This window comes from Zootoca vivipara, chromosome 16 (assembly GCF_965207765.1).
Source record: "Zootoca vivipara chromosome 16, rZooViv2.hap1.1, whole genome shotgun sequence".
Classification (NCBI taxonomy): Eukaryota; Metazoa; Chordata; class Lepidosauria; order Squamata; family Lacertidae; genus Zootoca; species Zootoca vivipara.
The window spans coordinates 31,421,293-31,437,407 of record NC_142599.1 but is presented as its reverse complement, the minus strand read 5'-3'; the positions used below and the strand labels follow the sequence as shown (position 1 = coordinate 31,437,407).

The 16,115-nt window shown below is 48.1% G+C and overlaps 1 protein-coding gene across 1 annotated transcript; it reads left to right on the top strand.

The window, feature by feature from the left end:
- The first annotated feature begins 4,078 nt into the window (after positions 1 to 4,078).
- TUT1 (terminal uridylyl transferase 1, U6 snRNA-specific) lies at positions 4,079 to 15,778 on the top strand. The gene is made up of 10 exons (XM_035099077.3): positions 4,079 to 4,244; positions 6,687 to 6,877; positions 8,770 to 8,979; positions 9,580 to 9,694; positions 9,778 to 9,908; positions 10,922 to 11,154; positions 11,992 to 12,101; positions 12,952 to 13,074; positions 13,490 to 13,582; positions 14,364 to 15,778. Exons 1-10 carry the CDS (start codon positions 4,139 to 4,141, stop codon positions 15,410 to 15,412), a joined length of 2,361 nt encoding a protein of 786 aa, XP_034954968.1. The 5' UTR covers positions 4,079 to 4,138; the 3' UTR covers positions 15,413 to 15,778.
- Positions 15,779 to 16,115: the final 337 nt, after the last annotated feature.

The window sequence follows — 16,115 nt, the reverse complement described above, 5'->3', positions numbered from 1 at the left end:
CACCTTCCTCTCGTCTCTTTTTTCCTTTTGCATGTGAGGGAGCTGGTTTTGGGAAAACTTGGTGCATGTGTGTTGCTCCTTACAGGGACGAAGGGTTTAATTTTATTTGCCTTGTGTTAAGAGTGGATAGTCTGGACCAGGGGTCCCCAAACTACGGCCCGGGGGCCGGATGCGGCCCAATTGGCCTCCCAATCCGGCCCGCGACGACCCCCGCCGCCGCCCACTCTTACGGCACGCAGCGCGGCGGCGCTCTTCCAGGTCGGAAAAAAGCGCCGAAAATCCTTTGTGCGCATGCGTATGGGCCTCTCCCGACCCAGAAGAGGTCATTTCTGATGCACTTCCGGGTCGGGGGAGGCCCATACGCATGCACACAAATGATTTCCGGCGCTTTTTCCGACCTGGAAGCACGCCGCCGCGCCAGTAAGCGCACTCCCCCGCCCGCCGGCCCGCTGCGCGATCGGCGCGGTGGGAACCGGCCCAAAGCCCGGTAAGTCTGGGGACCCCTGGTCTGGACCTACATAGGTTATGCCCCTCCCCCTCCTGTCCCCCTTCGGGAACTGGTAGGCAGGAAAACTTGGAATGGCCCTTCTAAATTTTGCAGATGCAGGGAAGAGAACACCACTCACTTCTTAGATAAGACACACAGATAAATTGAGAGAATTAGCTTTTTGTCCTTGAATTATCCACTGGTACTTGCTGAGGACAGGATAGAAATTATCAGGGAGGCTCTCGTAGACTCAGTATGTTCACAGTCTGTTAAAAAAACCCCTGTGCTTTTCAGAGACTTGTCCTCCCGGTGTATGATTCCCGCTTCAACACTGGAGAAACACTTGGAGGCTCAGTTTAACTTGTTCATTTCAATGGAAATAAGTCCTCACTTTTACCAGTTTCATCTCTGCCATGTTGATGTGGGCCCTCAAAAAATTCAGTTGTCTCATGCAAGAGGATGGTGGAAACAACACTGCCTTTCCGCTCTTAGCCCAGACAGTCTTCTAAGGCGCAAATCCCTTCTCTGACAGGCTCTACAGCTCTGCTAATCTCCCTTCTCAGTCCTCATCTGGGATTAAACTATTCAGATTATAGAAATGCCTCTAGACTAACATCCGTTCTGGTTGTGAATGGCATAAAATGCACAGCAGCTTTTCAGGAACATTGGGAACCTTTCCTGCTGAAGACAGGCTGTAGCGATGGAAGGTGGGGGGGGGGGAGAGAGAGAGATCTTCAGGAAATCAAGAGATGCAGCATGGGGCCGGTGTTGGAGGAACAGGAAGCCATGCAGAGCCAAGGGGTTGCGCCATCTCCCACCCCCGCTTTCTTACCTTACCCAGCATAACCTACGTGTTTCCTACTCATAACTGTATTGGTCTCTGGAGTGAGGATTTGAAAGTTTCAGAATGAAGGGGGAGTTGGCCGTGATTGGTGACACAGTAACCCGAATCCCTCATGAATTGTCACATGAGTACCTTCCAAGCTTGGCTACCTACATGTTCGGGCTTTGTAGTAAACTACATTCTGGGACCCTGAGGCCCCTTTCCTTTCCAGGGGTCTGCATCATCTGGAGCAGGGATTTCTAAGCTGCTTTCCCCCTCGAACCACTTGAAAATTGCTGAGGGCCCCTGTGGACCACCTAATGTTACTGTTGCGCCTTTTGTAGCAACTGTAATGTGCTGTGCTAGCTGCTCTAGGAATTTTATTTAGTATTGATTTTATTTCTCATACAATAAAATACAGTATTCCATAGAATTCAGACAGTAGTACCGTAAAAAGAAATATGAGCTCTTGCATACTTTCTCCCTTCTCGCACACTGAACCAACAATGTAGGGCAATGGGAGCTTTGAGGATTAAGTGCAAGATTTAGTTCTAGGAAAGCTGAGAGGATTGAAGGCTGCTAAAACAAAAGTAGGTGCCAGTAAGAATATCAGAAGAGCACTGCTGGATCAGTCAAAATGGCCCATCTAGTCCAGCTTCCTGTTCTCACAGTGGCCAACCAGATGCCTCAAAGGGAAGCCCACAAGTGGGACCCGAGTGCAAGAGTTCTGCAGTTTCCAATAACGCATTCAGGACACTGCTTGCAGTCATCTATGATGGCAGTGGGTTTATTCAAAGCGAGGGCCAGATTCCCTTCTGGGGTGGCAGGAACATGCCAAAGGTGGGCAGCAGCAGAGGCAAAAGTGAGCAGAGCAATGGAAGTTAATTGTGCTTTTGTATAGGCGATAATGGGAGTAAAGGCCTCTGCAGCCTTCCCAGGGCTTGAATTTCCTGTTTACGACCCAGCAGCAGTAGTAACAAGAATTCTGTCTTAACTTGCCCAGGACAGAGAACCCCTCACATGCCTGAGGCTTCCTCAGCCTTTGGCTGCTTCGCTAAGCTACCTTAATGGTGTGGGTGTGCAACTGGAAGCTGCCATTGTGCTCCGAGTCGTTTTAAATGCCGGGAACTTTTTCCAAAAGAGCTGCCCCACTATGAAATCTGGGCCTCCACAACTTCTGTAAAAGGAACCACCAACTATATTACCCATGAGCAAGCAATGCCAGAGTCTTGCAGGTAGCTGGTAACGGCTGTCTATTCAGAACATTTTTAAACTGGGCAATTCCTCACAACACACATTGTTGGTACCTTTCGTATCACCCTTTGATGACCTACAGGCAATACCTATTGTAACTATCCTTGCGCATCATGGCTACTTTGTAACCCAGGATGGAGAACCCAAGGGCTTCTCTAGCTACACCTTGGGATGTCTCCCCAAGCCACACACCTTCCCCTGCCACATCCCTCAGCAGCTCCTGCTCTGCACCCTCCTTGGGCGTTTTTGCCTGCTTGGAATGTCATTGCACTGTGAAAATACTTACAGGACAAAGAGATGTTGGAGCAGGGGGTCCCACCCATTTGTGTTTGGCACAGAGGTACTTCCTTTGTTACCTTAATCCCCCATACAGTACTTAGAAGGGTATCACCTCACCTGGAAGCTAGCCTGGTTATTCTGGAACTGAAGCCGTGCTGGATTCAAGAATTAGAAGGGCGCTCAGGCATACAACCTACCCCACCAAAACTCGTAGTAATACATACACAAATATGTGAAGGGAAGGGGAATAACATGTGAAAGGAATCTAATATAAGGTAAAAATTTCCTTCCAGTAGCACCTTAGAGACCAACTAAGTTTGTCATTGGAATGATATTTCGTGTGCATGCACACGAAAGCTCGTACCAATGACAAACTTGGTCTCTAAGGTGCTACTGGAAGATTTTTTTTTATATTTTGTTTCGACTACGTCAGACCAACACGGCTACCTACCTGGAACTAATAAAATGTAATTTGGGGGGACTATGTAGGTGCAGAAATGGAAGAGCTCAATGGAAGAAATTCGCCTCCACCATCTTGTTGTTGTTTAGTCGTTTAGTCGTGTCCGACTCTTCGTGACCCATGGACCATAGCACGCCAGGCACTGTCTTCCACTGCCTCCCGCAGTTTGGTCAAACTCATGTTCGTAGCTTCGAGAACACTGTTCAACCATCTCATCCTCTGTCGTCCCCTTCTCCTAGTGCCCTCAATCTTTCCCAGCATCAGGGTCTTTTCAAGGGAGTCTTCTCTTTTCATGAGGTGGCCAAAGTATTGGAGCATCAGCTTCAGGATCTGTCCTTCCAGTGAGCACTCAGGGCTGATTTCCTTCAGAATGGATAGGTTTGATCTTCTTGCAGTCCATGGGACTCTCAAAAGTCTCCTCCATCACCATAATTCAAAAGCATAAATTCTTCGGCGATCCACCATCTTAGCTGTAGGCAAAGGGGGTCCCTCCTCCCGGCCTCTGCCTTGGGCGAGAGGGGAGAATCACAATCGTATTGGTGGGGGGACTTTTTCCTATCCCTTTGGCAGGAATAAACTCGGTAGCACCACATGCGGCTTCTACCACGCATATGGCGACCGCCGAATCGCAACCGGAAGCTGGTTCTTCAAGCGAATTGCCCTGCACCCCTAGGAGCAACAAGCGCGCGTGGAGGAAGAGACAATTGCGCCTATACTGGCGGAACCACAGCATTGGGGAAGTAGCGTGTAACACCCGAGCTCTTCCGGCGGAACTTGCGGGGCCAAGCATGAGAACCGCCGGGGACCTATTTATTGGAAGAACCGGCCGCTGGCGATGGGAGTGGCGAGCGCCGGAATGGCGGATACGGGGCTGGGAGATGTGGAGTCTCTGCCCCGCGGGGGCTTTCGGTGTCGCCTCTGCCATGTGACGGTGGCCAATAGTGAGTGGGGCCAAACGTCGGGAGGTGGGGCCTGTGCTGCGGGTGTACAAAGGCACTGGTTTTATATTGCACGCACACAAAAAGAGAGAATGTGCGACTCGGTCTGATACTCTGCACGTGGTCAGAGACACTCTCTTCTCTGTTGCTCAGATGCTTCCAAGACTGAACTTGGACTCGAGTTAAGTGTTCTGTCTCGGAATTGCAGTAAGGCAAAGATGGGGAATCCATAGCCCTTCAGGCTCTCATATCTTGACCAGCACTGATGGGAATTAAGAGGCCAGCAACGTCTGAAGGGCTGCAGTTGCCCAGCTCCTGCTGCGGGGTTACTCTTCTCCCCACCCCTTGCGAAATTCCTGTATATTTCAAAACTTTTCAACTGAATTGAAGGTTTTGGTGATATGAGGAAGCTGTGATTAAGGAAAACTTCACCTGTTGCAGGATTTTTGGGAGCCTTCTGAGAAGTAAAGTTACACACTTACGGCATTCTTGCCTTACTTCTGAACAGCAGCTAACTTACAAGATTCCTAAACCATGGAAAGAAACTGCTTTCCTTGTGTTCTTAAACAATGAATATATACAGTATGTATATTTTTTCTTCTGTGAAAGCAGCTGAGTCGACCCTTTTCCCTTTAGTATGCACATCGAACAGTGGTCTTGCGAAAGGGCCCCATGCAGTTAAAATCAGTTTCGTATACACTTTCCAAGCTGTTGACATCTAGAACTAGGGAGGCAAAAGCGCCCATGGCGTTCCAAATTTGGCCTTAATCGGTTATTGAAAAGCATTATCCATACCAATTTTGAGTGATGGGGAAGACTATTGATATGTTCTTATTTATTAAATTTATATCCTGCCTTTCATCTGAAGATGCATGGCAGTTTACAACATAAAACACAGTAACATAATAGCAGAACAACAACAACAACACCCCTGCACATTTAAATGTCATATATTGTTGTATCAGTCAGAGGCCTAGTTGAAGAGGAATGTTTTCACCTGCCACCTAAAAAGATGTAATGAAGGTACCAAGTGTGCCTTATATAAATAGCTCCTTATTTTTGCAATGCAAAGAGCTTACAAACAGATTTCAACGTGATAGAAGACCACACCTTTGCCTCCCTCACACCTGATGCCACATAAGACATCAGGAGTAGGGCAGGTAGGTTGTAGTTTTGGGCGAAATACCCTGGTGAAGCCCACCACAATACCGCTTCAGAATTTGCATGGCTTATACTTGATTTTGATGTTGGGTGTGTCATTTTGATGTTTTGGGTGTCGCCTGCATATTGGTGGTAAAGGTAAAGGGACCCCTGACCATTAGGTCCAGTCGTGACCGACTCCGGGGTTGCGGTGCTCATCTCACTTTATTGGCCAAGGGAGCCGGCGTACAGTTTCCAGGTCATGTGGCCAGTATGACTAAGCCGTTTCTGGCGAACCAGAGCAGCACATGGAAACGCTATTTACCTTCCCGCCGGAGCAGTACCTATTTATCTACTTGCACTTTGACGTGCTTTCGAACTGCTAGGTTGGCAGGAGCTGGGACCAAACAACAGGAGCTCACCCCGTCACGGGGATTCGAACCGCCGACCTTCTGATCGGCAAGCCCTAGGCTCCACCCACAGCGCCACCCACGTCCCAACATATTGGTGGTACCCAACTCCAAATCCCCTGGTTTCACCCAGCTTCATATGGATGTTAACTATTTTTATTTGTGTGTGCGTGTTTTGTTAATAGGTTCATTTGAAAGTGAAGGTTTCAGGGTATTTTAAGTGGCAAGTTACTTTAATGACCCCCTGAGCCTTATATCTCAGCTCTACCATTGAGATAATCCACAGGAGCATTGTAATGGTGTCCTGTGTTACAGAGGCCAGACTGCCTTCAGCTAAAAACCAGCCATTTAGTGTTGCTAGTCCCATGTGATGGGAAACTCTGGCAGAGATTTGGTAGGAACCCTCACTTTTGACTTTCAAACACCTCTTGAAGACTTATTTTTATGTTGATAAGCCTATTCAGTTTTAAGAGTAGACAGGCATTTTAATGATGATTTTGCGTGTTAATGGCATTTTATGTTTTGCTGTATTTGTATTGTATATATTGTAGTAGACTGCCTTGATATTTTACATCAGATGGTGGAATGTAAATACTTTTATATTATTACCATTTATTTATTCAACTTGTATCGAGCCCTTCCTCCCAAAGGAGCCCAGGGTGGCAAACATATCACTACAAAAATCATTCTAAAACCAATATAAGTAAGTATCTTTGGAGTTCTGTGTTGGAGTAAGTGTGTTGGAGTTCTGCAACTGTTTTTATTATGCTTGGTTTGCATTGCATTGCTCTTAAATGTTTATTGATATAAACTGCTCTGGGGTCATCAAGTCAAAAGGGCAGTATTAAAAGCTGTTTAAAATAAGCAAACAAAAGCCTTGGTTTTTCTGCTGCAGAGCCCAGCCTGGACGACCACCTTCGTGGGAAGAAACACCAGCGCTTGGAAAACCTCCGCACTGTCCGGCAGGCCCAAGAGCTTCGCAGTGTGTTTGTCAGTGGTTTTCGGAAGGGGACACCAGCCTCTGAGCTGAGTGATTATTTCCAGGCCTATGGGGAGGTGGCCAATGTGGTGATGGACAAGGATAAGGTATAGCCTTTGGTATCAAATTAGTAAAACCTTGATAGCTGCTTCTTGGAAACATAGGAAGCTGCCTTAAACTGAACCAGGGGGTCCATCTAGCTCAGTATTGTTTACTCTGATGGGCAGCAGCTCTCCAGGGTTCAGTGGGGTTCTTTCTCATCCCTGCTTGGAGATGCTGGGGATTGAACCTGGGTCTTTGCATGCCAAGCATGCTTTGCACTAAGCAAATGAAAGAGCACATACCGCAAGAGATATAAAGCACTATGTAAAAAATGGTTTCACTCCCTACAGTTCATTTCACAGAATGATACCATCCAAGAGTTTACTTTTGGGTTCCTACCACTTTCAATATTTAACACACTCCATTTGAATAAGCTTTGCAGGGGAGCAGGAAAATAAACTTTATGAGACAGATAAGAACATAAGGAGAGCCTGCTGGATCAGACCAGTGACCTATCTAGTTCAGCATCCTGTTCACACAGTGGCCCATCAGATTCCTCTGGGTAGCATGCAAGCAAGGCCTGAGCATAAGAGCACTCTGGCCTCCTGTGCCTTCCACCAGTTGATATTCATTTTTTAAACTAATATTTTATTAATTTCCCCAAAAATAACAGAGATTAAAAAACAACAACAGTACATCTTCATAATCAAACATAAAAAGAAAAAAAGTTGACTTCCCTCTAGTCCCTTCCCTGGTTCTATTGTTTATCATCATACCACATCTCCATTTCATATTGAAAAATCATTGAAATTACTTATTGTCTATTCATAATGTCATTACAAGTATTTCTAAAATCCTGCTAATATCAGCCCAGCAGCTGATATTCAGAAGCGTGCTTCCTCTGACAGTGGAAGCACAGAGTGTAGCCATCCTGGCTACTGGTAGTAACCATTGATAGCCTTTATGTCCTTGAATTTGTCTCCTCCTCTTTCAAAGCCATCCAAGTTGGTGACCATCACTGCCTTCTTTGGGAGCAAGTTCCATAGATTAACAACGCACTGCCTGAAGAAGGATTTTCTTTTATCTGTCCTGAATGTTCTAATATTCAGCTTAATTGGATGTTCCCAAGTCTATGAGAGAGGGAGAACAACCTTTCTCTGTCCGCTTTCTCCATGCGGTGCCAAATTTTTTACATCTCTGCCACCTCACCTCTTGCTTGCTTTTTTCTCGAAACTACAAAACCCCAAATGCTGGAACCTTTCATCATAGGGGAGTTGCACTCTCCTCTTGACTATTTTGGTTGCCCTTTCCTGAATATTTCCCAACTCCACAACGTCATTTGTTCCCAAGACTTAAAAGAGGCTTAACCTTCAAAAGCTTTTCACATGCAGCTTTACTGGCAGTAAATTCCACTGAACACAGTGGGACTTCTGAGTAAACACGCTTAGGAGTGGGTTGCATGTTTTCAAAATAACATTCCAATGGGAAAAATCCAACTGCTGCACAGTCATTTTAATGCTCATTCTATCCTGCTTGTAATGGTCTTTTAGAAATGTTTTTACATTGCTGTACACTGCCCTGACATTTTTGCCAGAGGACAATACACAGAAATATTTCCTGCCCTCTGGACCACCTAGCTGGAGGAAGAATTATTTGTTAACTCAGAAAGCTTTCATCATGCATTTCAAGTGCTTGTTGTTGTTTAGTCGTTTAGTCGTGTCCGACTCTTCGTGACCCCATGGACCATAGCACGCCAGGCACTCCTGTCTCGTCAAGTGCTTATTTATCCTAATAAATGGTGTTGTTACTCTTGATCTGTTCATTCTGTTTTAAAGACATTAATCTATTAAGGCTGAGCATGCATTGTAGCTTCTTTTTTATTTTCTTTAGATAGGGCAGGAGGATTGTGAGATGAAACTGACATTCCTTTCTTTTCTCTTGCCTCACACGCTGCTAGGGAGTCTATGCGATTGTGGAGCTACAGAATGAGACAGTGCTGGAGAAAGTATTGGCACAGCCCCAGCACAGCTTGGGGGGTCAGAAGCTGCGTGTCAAGCCTCGAGAGAAGAAGGACTTCAAATACACGCCCCCCAGGAAGCAGGGGTCAGCCAGACAAGGACAGCTGAGCCCCGAGAAGCTGGCACAAAAGTTGTGCCAAGCTGACAACGTGCGTGAACTCTGGTTTCTTTTTCTTTCCCTGTCTATAACTTATTCCTGATCCAAGTGCTGAAGGAGACTGAATGGATGTGGTTGCTTGATAGGGCTAGCAACGGCTTTATCAGTCTTTAACCCAAAGCCTTGCTATTGGTCCCCTCCCTGTAGATGGGCAAAGGGCTGTAGCTCACTGGTAGAGCATTTGCTTTCGTGGCAGAAGGTCCCAGGTTCAATCTCTGGCATGGGAAAGATTCCATGTCTGAAACCCTGCAGAGCTGCCAGTCAGTGCAGTCAGTAGAGAGCTAGATGGACATAGTGGTCTGATTCTGTATGAGGCAGTTTCCTGTCTTCCTTTTTAAACTAGCTGTTCAGTTAGGATCATGAGGACTGGAATATTCCTTTGTTTTTCGGGTGGAAACCATAGCTCTGTGGTAGAGTATCTGCATGCAGAAAGTCCCAGGTTCAAGGCCAGACATCTCCAATCAGAGCTGGCAAAGACTCCTGTCCGAAATCCTGAATAGCTGCTACCAGTCAGTGTAGACAGTACTGGCCTAGACGACCCCAATAGTCTGACTTGGATATAAGGCAGCTTCCCTTGTTCCTATGTTTCCAGGTGGATGCCCAGATGTCTTTGATGGTGCAGCTCTTTGAGTTCTCTGAGAGCGAACGACGCCTGCGGGACTTGCTGGTCACTCTCTTCCAGGAGGTGTTCCTAGAGTTTTTCCCCGGTAAGCTGCTGCCCTGGACCTCTGTTGTCCAACCTTGCATCTTCATTTGTTTGACCTTTCACGCCCCCTCCCTCCATGTCCAGGTTCTGCTGTTCTCCCCTTTGGTTCCTCGGTGAATGGCTTCGATGTCTCTGGCTGTGACCTGGATTTGTTCCTGGACCTCGAGAAGACAAACAACTTCCAGGCCTCTGCCAAGCGACCTAGCGGGCCACAGGTGAGACCCAGAGCAGAGGACATTAACAGTAGACGGAGTTACAAATGTATCTTTCAGCCTTTCTTAGATTAGGAGTGGGAAACCCTTTCAGCCTGACAGCCACCTTTCCTGCTAGGCAACCTTTCAGGTCACGGCATGTGGACCTTGGAAGCCTACCCCAAAAGGAATCTGGCCCCCCTGAGACTGAAAAAGATTTCCCACTCCTGGTGCAGTAGTGATGCCGTCCTCCATTAATTATTCTTATATGGATCTGGCTGCCATGAGCCGAGGGTGATGGCTGCTACCTTGTCAAATTGATGGAGTTGAGGTTAGTTGACTGTTAACCACCATGAGGTTGCTACATGCACAAAATTCTCTCCATCCCCCATCCTGGTAACCTAGACACATGCTTCCTGTTCACTGACAGATTCCTGCCAAGGAAAAGCACTCGAGGAGGCTGTGGAGTAGGGCTGGAGAAGGCGAGTAGCCAGTTAGCGATGCCTAGAGGACTCCATTCTCTCCACCCTTGTTTTCGGCCTCATCTCCACTACACATTTAAAGCAGTATCCTCCTACTTATAAACAGTCACAGCTTCCCCCAAAGAATCCTGGGAAGTGTAGTTTGTTAAGGGTGCTGAGAGTGGTTAGGAGACACATACCCCATTCCACCCCCTCAGAACTACAGTTTCTAGAGCGGTTTAACAATCAGCCCCTCTTCTCGGGGAACTCTGGGGATTGTAGCATGCAGGAGATGCCAGGTTCAATCCCCAGCATTTCCAGGCAAGGCTGGGAAAGATAGCCTGTCTGAAACCTGCTGCCACTTGGGACATTGCACATTTAGACGTTTCATTGTTCCAACCTGGTATAAGGCAGATTCCTACAATCTGCAACGCAATGGAATCTACATGAAGTGCTGGGGGAGATCTGAAACCCAGGAGAGATGCTGCCAGTCAGAGTAATCAGCACTGGGCCAGACAGAGAAACACTCTGATTCAGTATAAAAGCAGCTTATTCCAAATTCACCTTCTTCTCCAGGCTGAGGACGGAGCCAGCGTGGAGCTGGACTCATGCTCGGAGGACTCGATCCTGAGCGATATTGACTTGGCTACTGCCACAGTGCCTGAAGTGCTGGAGTTGGTTGCCACCGTGATGCGGAAATGCGTTCCAGGAGTCCACAATGTCCAAGCCGTGCTGACTGCCCGTCGGCCGGTTGTCAAGTTTTGGCACAAGGAATCAGGCCTGCGTGGTGACATCTCCATAAACAACAAGTACGGGGGCTGTGTGTGTGTGTTTGTGCACATGAATCCCTTTACTAAAGTTTGCATTGTTGGATGTGGACCTTTGGCCTTCCTGGATGTGTTCCTGAACCACAGCTCCCATCACCCCTGGCTACTGCCCATGCTTGCTAGGGCTAATGGGAGTTTTAGTTTTGCAACATCTGGAGGGCCAAAGGTTCTCCACATCCATCTTGGCCTTTCCATATTATTATTATTATTATTATTATTATTATTATTATTATTATCATTTGATTGAATTTATAGCCTGCCTTTCCTCCTAAGGAGCCCAGGGCAGCATAAAGTTAGACGATTTAAAAACCAAAAATCAAGCAAATGCATTCTACAATAAATTAAAACATACTGAAACTAGTTACAGATAAAACATTCTAAAACACAATTACAATGTAAAACGTATACTTTCTTCCAATGATCTCAAGGTTTCCAGGAACTGTATTCTTCAGCCACCAAATGCCTTTGATAAACAGGAATGTTTTCAGATTCCTCATAAAAGTTAAGAAAGATGGAGACAGGCACACCTCACTGGGGAGAACATTGCACAGTCAGGGAGCCATCACTGAAAAGGTCATGTCACAGATCAGTGCCAGCTGGTGGCACTACAAACACGGCCATTTAAGTTCACGAGGTCTCAGGGAATTGATTTCCTCTCTCATTTTGGTGCTTGATAATTTTCAAAATGAGGCAGGTGTTGTAAATGAGACACTTTCCCCACTTCCATTTTAGCTATACGCTCAGGGGGCGCAGGGTAGCTGCCTCGTTGTGTCAGGGTCCTGACTTACTGTCCTCTTCTCCGGATTCTCTCCACGGTAGGCTGGCCATCTGCAACACGCGCTTCCTGCAGCTTTGCACCGAGATGGATGAGCGAGTGCGGCCTTTGGTCTACGTAGTGCGCTATTGGGCAAAGCAGCAAGCGCTGGCAGGTAAAGTGGAGAAACACGGTGGGGAAGGGACTCGACAGAACTTGTGAATGGAGAGAACAGCCCATAGCAACTCAGTGGTGGAGCATCTGCTTTGCATGCAGAAGGTCTCTGGTTCAATCTTCGGCATCTTTAGCTTGGGCTTGGAGAGACTCCTTGCTTGGGTCCCTGGAGGGTTGTCGCCCATCAGTGTAAACACCTGATATGTACGTTTTTAGGACCCACTTTATTCCTTTGACTGCAGTTTGTTTAAATACTGAATTTTAGATCGTTGTAACCTGCTAGCGAAGGGCAGGTAATAAATTTGATTGCTGTCATTTGGAGCTACAAAAATTAGCCGTGGTTGTCAGCTACAAAATGGCTGCCATGGAGGGTCTAGCTAGCCTAACATGGAATGGCCACCACATCTAAAAGAGCAGACAGAGAGATGAAGGCCGACAAAATAATGTGGGCATTCCCTGCCTCCCCACAACCAGCCACCCCGTCACTGAGGAAAGGGAACCTGTGCCAGTCATTCCCTCATTGAATCTGTCCCCTGTTCAGAATGGAGGGGAGGGGTAGGAGCCAATCAAATGTAGGTATGTTTAAGGGGGCGTGTTCACTCTTGATTGGCTGAGCCAGTGCAAACAGGAACTGAACCAGAAGAGCAAATGTCTACTGTGCACTTTGGGGTTTTAGAGGTATATTTCCCGAGACCTTTCATCGGTACCATGTTGGTGGATCACACATTGGTGATCCCTGCAATAAAGCTTCGGATTCTGCGGGCTGTGGCCCAGGGAGGGAGGGGTCCGGTGGCAGTGGGAAGCCGGAGCTTTATTTCCAGTTAACAGCTGCCTCCTTTCCTTTCTGACAGGAAACCCATTTGGCGGCGGCCCCCTCCTCAATAACTATGCCCTGACCCTGTTGGTGCTTTTCTTCCTGCAGACACGCTCCCCACCCATCCTACCTACGGTCGCCCACTTGAAGGAACTCTCAGGTACCTACTCTCCCCAAAAAAGCAAGCTGGGGCTCTGGACAGCTTTATTTATCGCTTAGATAGATCCTGGTTTTGCCCTCCTTGTTGTTTTTTATGTTGTACGAATTGTTAACACCCACTTTGGGCTTCCTTGTGGGAGGAAAAGCAAGGTGCAAATATTGAACGATATTCCCAGTCCCTGCAGCCACTGGCTACACACAGACGTCTTTGGACCTGTCTGTTCTGGTGAGATCACCAGCAATGAGGACAGCGATTCATTTGATGTTGAAAGACACTCACCTGGGGAGGGGAGGGTTCAGGGTTCATTTTGTTGTTCGTTTTTTGATAAACCTAAAGATTAATGAACACACACACAAATGTGATATTCCTGGCTATGCTTCTGGAAAGAGCGTTCTTACTCTCCTCTGCTCCCTAGTGGAAGAGGAACACACTGTGGTGGACGGCTGGGACTGCAGCTTCCCCAAGGATTCTGCGCGGCTGGAGCCCAGCGGGAACAAGGAAGATCTTTGTGAGTTGCTCTCAGGAGGTTAAAACCCAGATTAAAGTGCAAACTTTCCTGTTGTTCTCCTTTAAATGTGCAGATGGGAGTCTAGGACATTGGCCATAGCTCAGTGGGACAGTATCTGCTTTACATGCAGAAAAAAGTCCCCCGTTCAATCTCCAGGTTGGGCTGGGAATGTCTTGTGCCTAAAAGTCTGGGAGTGCTGCTTGCCAGTCCGTGTGGACAGAACTGAGTTAAACGGGTGGTCTGCCTCTGCATAAGGCAGCTCCCTTTTTAAATCTTCACTTTATTTAGAACAGTGGTTCCCAAACTCTGGTCTCCAGCTGTTTTTGGACGACAACTCCCATCATCCCTAGCTAGCAAGACCAGTGGTGAAGGATGATGGGAATTGTAGTCCAAAAGCAGCTGGAGACCCAAGTTTGGGAAACACTTATTTGGAACCATGAGGGCTGGAATCCTTATTTTTAGGGGAAGGGGATCAGCTCGGTGGTGAAGCACCTGCTTTGACTGCAGAAGGTTCCAGGTTGAATCCCAGGCATCTCCAGGTAGGACTGGAGAAAGATTCCTGGTAGAGCTGGGATGAGATTCCCTGCTTTGAAACTGACTGCTGCCAGTCAGTGTAGACAAGACTGATGCAAGAGGGACCAGTGGTTTGACTTAGTATAAGGGAGCTTCCTATGTGATGGAAGCACTGAATTGCTGTTGGTAGTACTTTGTGCACATACATATGTGCAAAACCTCCCTTGCATCTCCATGGCTCACTGGCTGCCGGCCTCTTACTTTCTAGGCTCTCTCCTGTCCGAGTTCTTCCGCGTCTTTGAGGACTATGACTTCGCTGGCTGCGTGATCTCGCTGTGGGAGGGCCGTCCGCTGCCTCTGCCCAGCTTCCTGTCCTCCTCTGAAGCGGGCAGCAAGCTCAAGCTGGGGCCCTTCAACCTCCAGGACCCCTTTGAGCAGAGCCACAACGTCGCCGCCAACGTCAACGAGAAGACAGCGCTGCGGTTCCAGCGCTGCTGTTGCAACGCAGCCAAGTACTGCCGCAGCCTGCAATACCAGCGCAAGTCCAGCAAGGGCAAGATCTGGGGGCTCGTCCGCCTGTTTCAGCCGGGTGCCACCGAGGCTCCAGTTGCTGAGAGCCTTGTCATTGGCCTTCCCCTAACAAGGGCAGTGCTGCCCGCCCAAGCCCAGGAACTTCTAGGCCAGGCTGGGGACTTCCATCTACTTTGGTTCCAGAAGGTCTGTGCTAGTGTAGCCTTTGTCTTAAGGGATGTGCTCAAATGTAGCTGTGTGGAGATGGGGCAGGGGCTTGGGGAGGAACAGGAAGTTGCTGGGGTGAAACAGGAAGAGGAGGAGTTAGAAGCAAAGACTCAGCAGCTGTCAGTAGGGTCCAAGCGTCCTCTAGACGAGGGAGGGAGCAGTGTCTCTCTGCCCGCTAAAAGGCTGCGAGTTGATGATTTGCTCCCCATTGAGGAGAGCATGACCTGGAACTGTGCCGCCTGGCACCACATGTGGCTGGGCCGCCGCCGCATCCGGCGGCAGCTCCAAGGGCCAGAGCCCGACCCCCAGCACCAAAAGGCCAGCTCCTTGGAGCTGGAAGCAAAAGTGTCCGAGGCCATTTCCCAGCAGGAGTGGGAAGCAAGGCCCACAGACCCTCTCTTCCAGTTCACAGTTTGTGCCCAGGCCGGCAGGGGTGGCACTTCCAGTGAGCAAGACACACACATCAGCCTGAGATTCTCGACAGACCCTGAGCAAGCGTCTGTCTTTCAGGAGTTCTTCCACTTCCTGCAAGGTTTTTTGCCCCGAACGGTGGAGCAGCACCTGGTTAGCAAGGCCTGAGTCCCCCGAGAGAGGGCATCAAGCTATGTATTTGTGAACAGTTACAGATTTGTGTGTATTTATTTTTGCATATTTTTCTTACTGCCAATGTGAATATGAAAACATGGCCAAAACCCCTTTTCCACGTCTCTCATTCTTTGTTGCATTTATTCTTATCCTGCCTCAAAGTGACAAGAGAAGGAGCACAGATTTAACCTTTGTGCCTTTACAGCCTGGTAGCCAAGGGTGGGGAACCACTAGCCTGCAGACCAAATTTGGCCCACCAAGGGTCCCCTAGTGGCCCACAAGGCTGTTTTCCCCAAGTCATGGCCACCCACCCCATACCTGGTGTCATATGTAGCTTCAAATAAACAATTGGGAAATCAAGGTGTGCTCTGGTGGTTCCTTGGCTGCACTGAGGCATGCTCCCACCTTGGTCTGGGAGAGGAAAGTGGTTGTGGCATCAAAACTGCCGCTAAAACAGAGATCCTCCCATTTTAACAATTGTTCCAGTAGAAACGGCTTTCCTCCCCTGGAGCAAGAGTCAAAGAGCAGCACAGAGGTCCTGTCTGAAAGCCCTTCTGCAAACAGTTCACTCAATCTGCAAGTTAAGAACTGCAGTTCCGGTGAACCCACTGAGCCTTGGGTGGTGGCCATCTGGGGCCTTTTTATACCGCTGGCCCACTGCCAGCCAATATACTTACTTAGGTAGCATGTCAGGTTC

Coding starts and splice junctions, on each gene's coding strand:
- TUT1 (XM_035099077.3), top strand. CDS start 4,139: ATGGGAGTGGCGAGCGCCGGAATGGCGGATACGGGGCTGGGAGATGTG. Junction 12,102..12,951: donor AAAGCAGCAAGCGCTGGCAG/GTAAAGTGGAGA, acceptor CCTTTCTGACAG/GAAACCCATTTGGCGGCGGC. Junction 13,075..13,489: donor CCACTTGAAGGAACTCTCAG/GTACCTACTCTC, acceptor TCTGCTCCCTAG/TGGAAGAGGAACACACTGTG.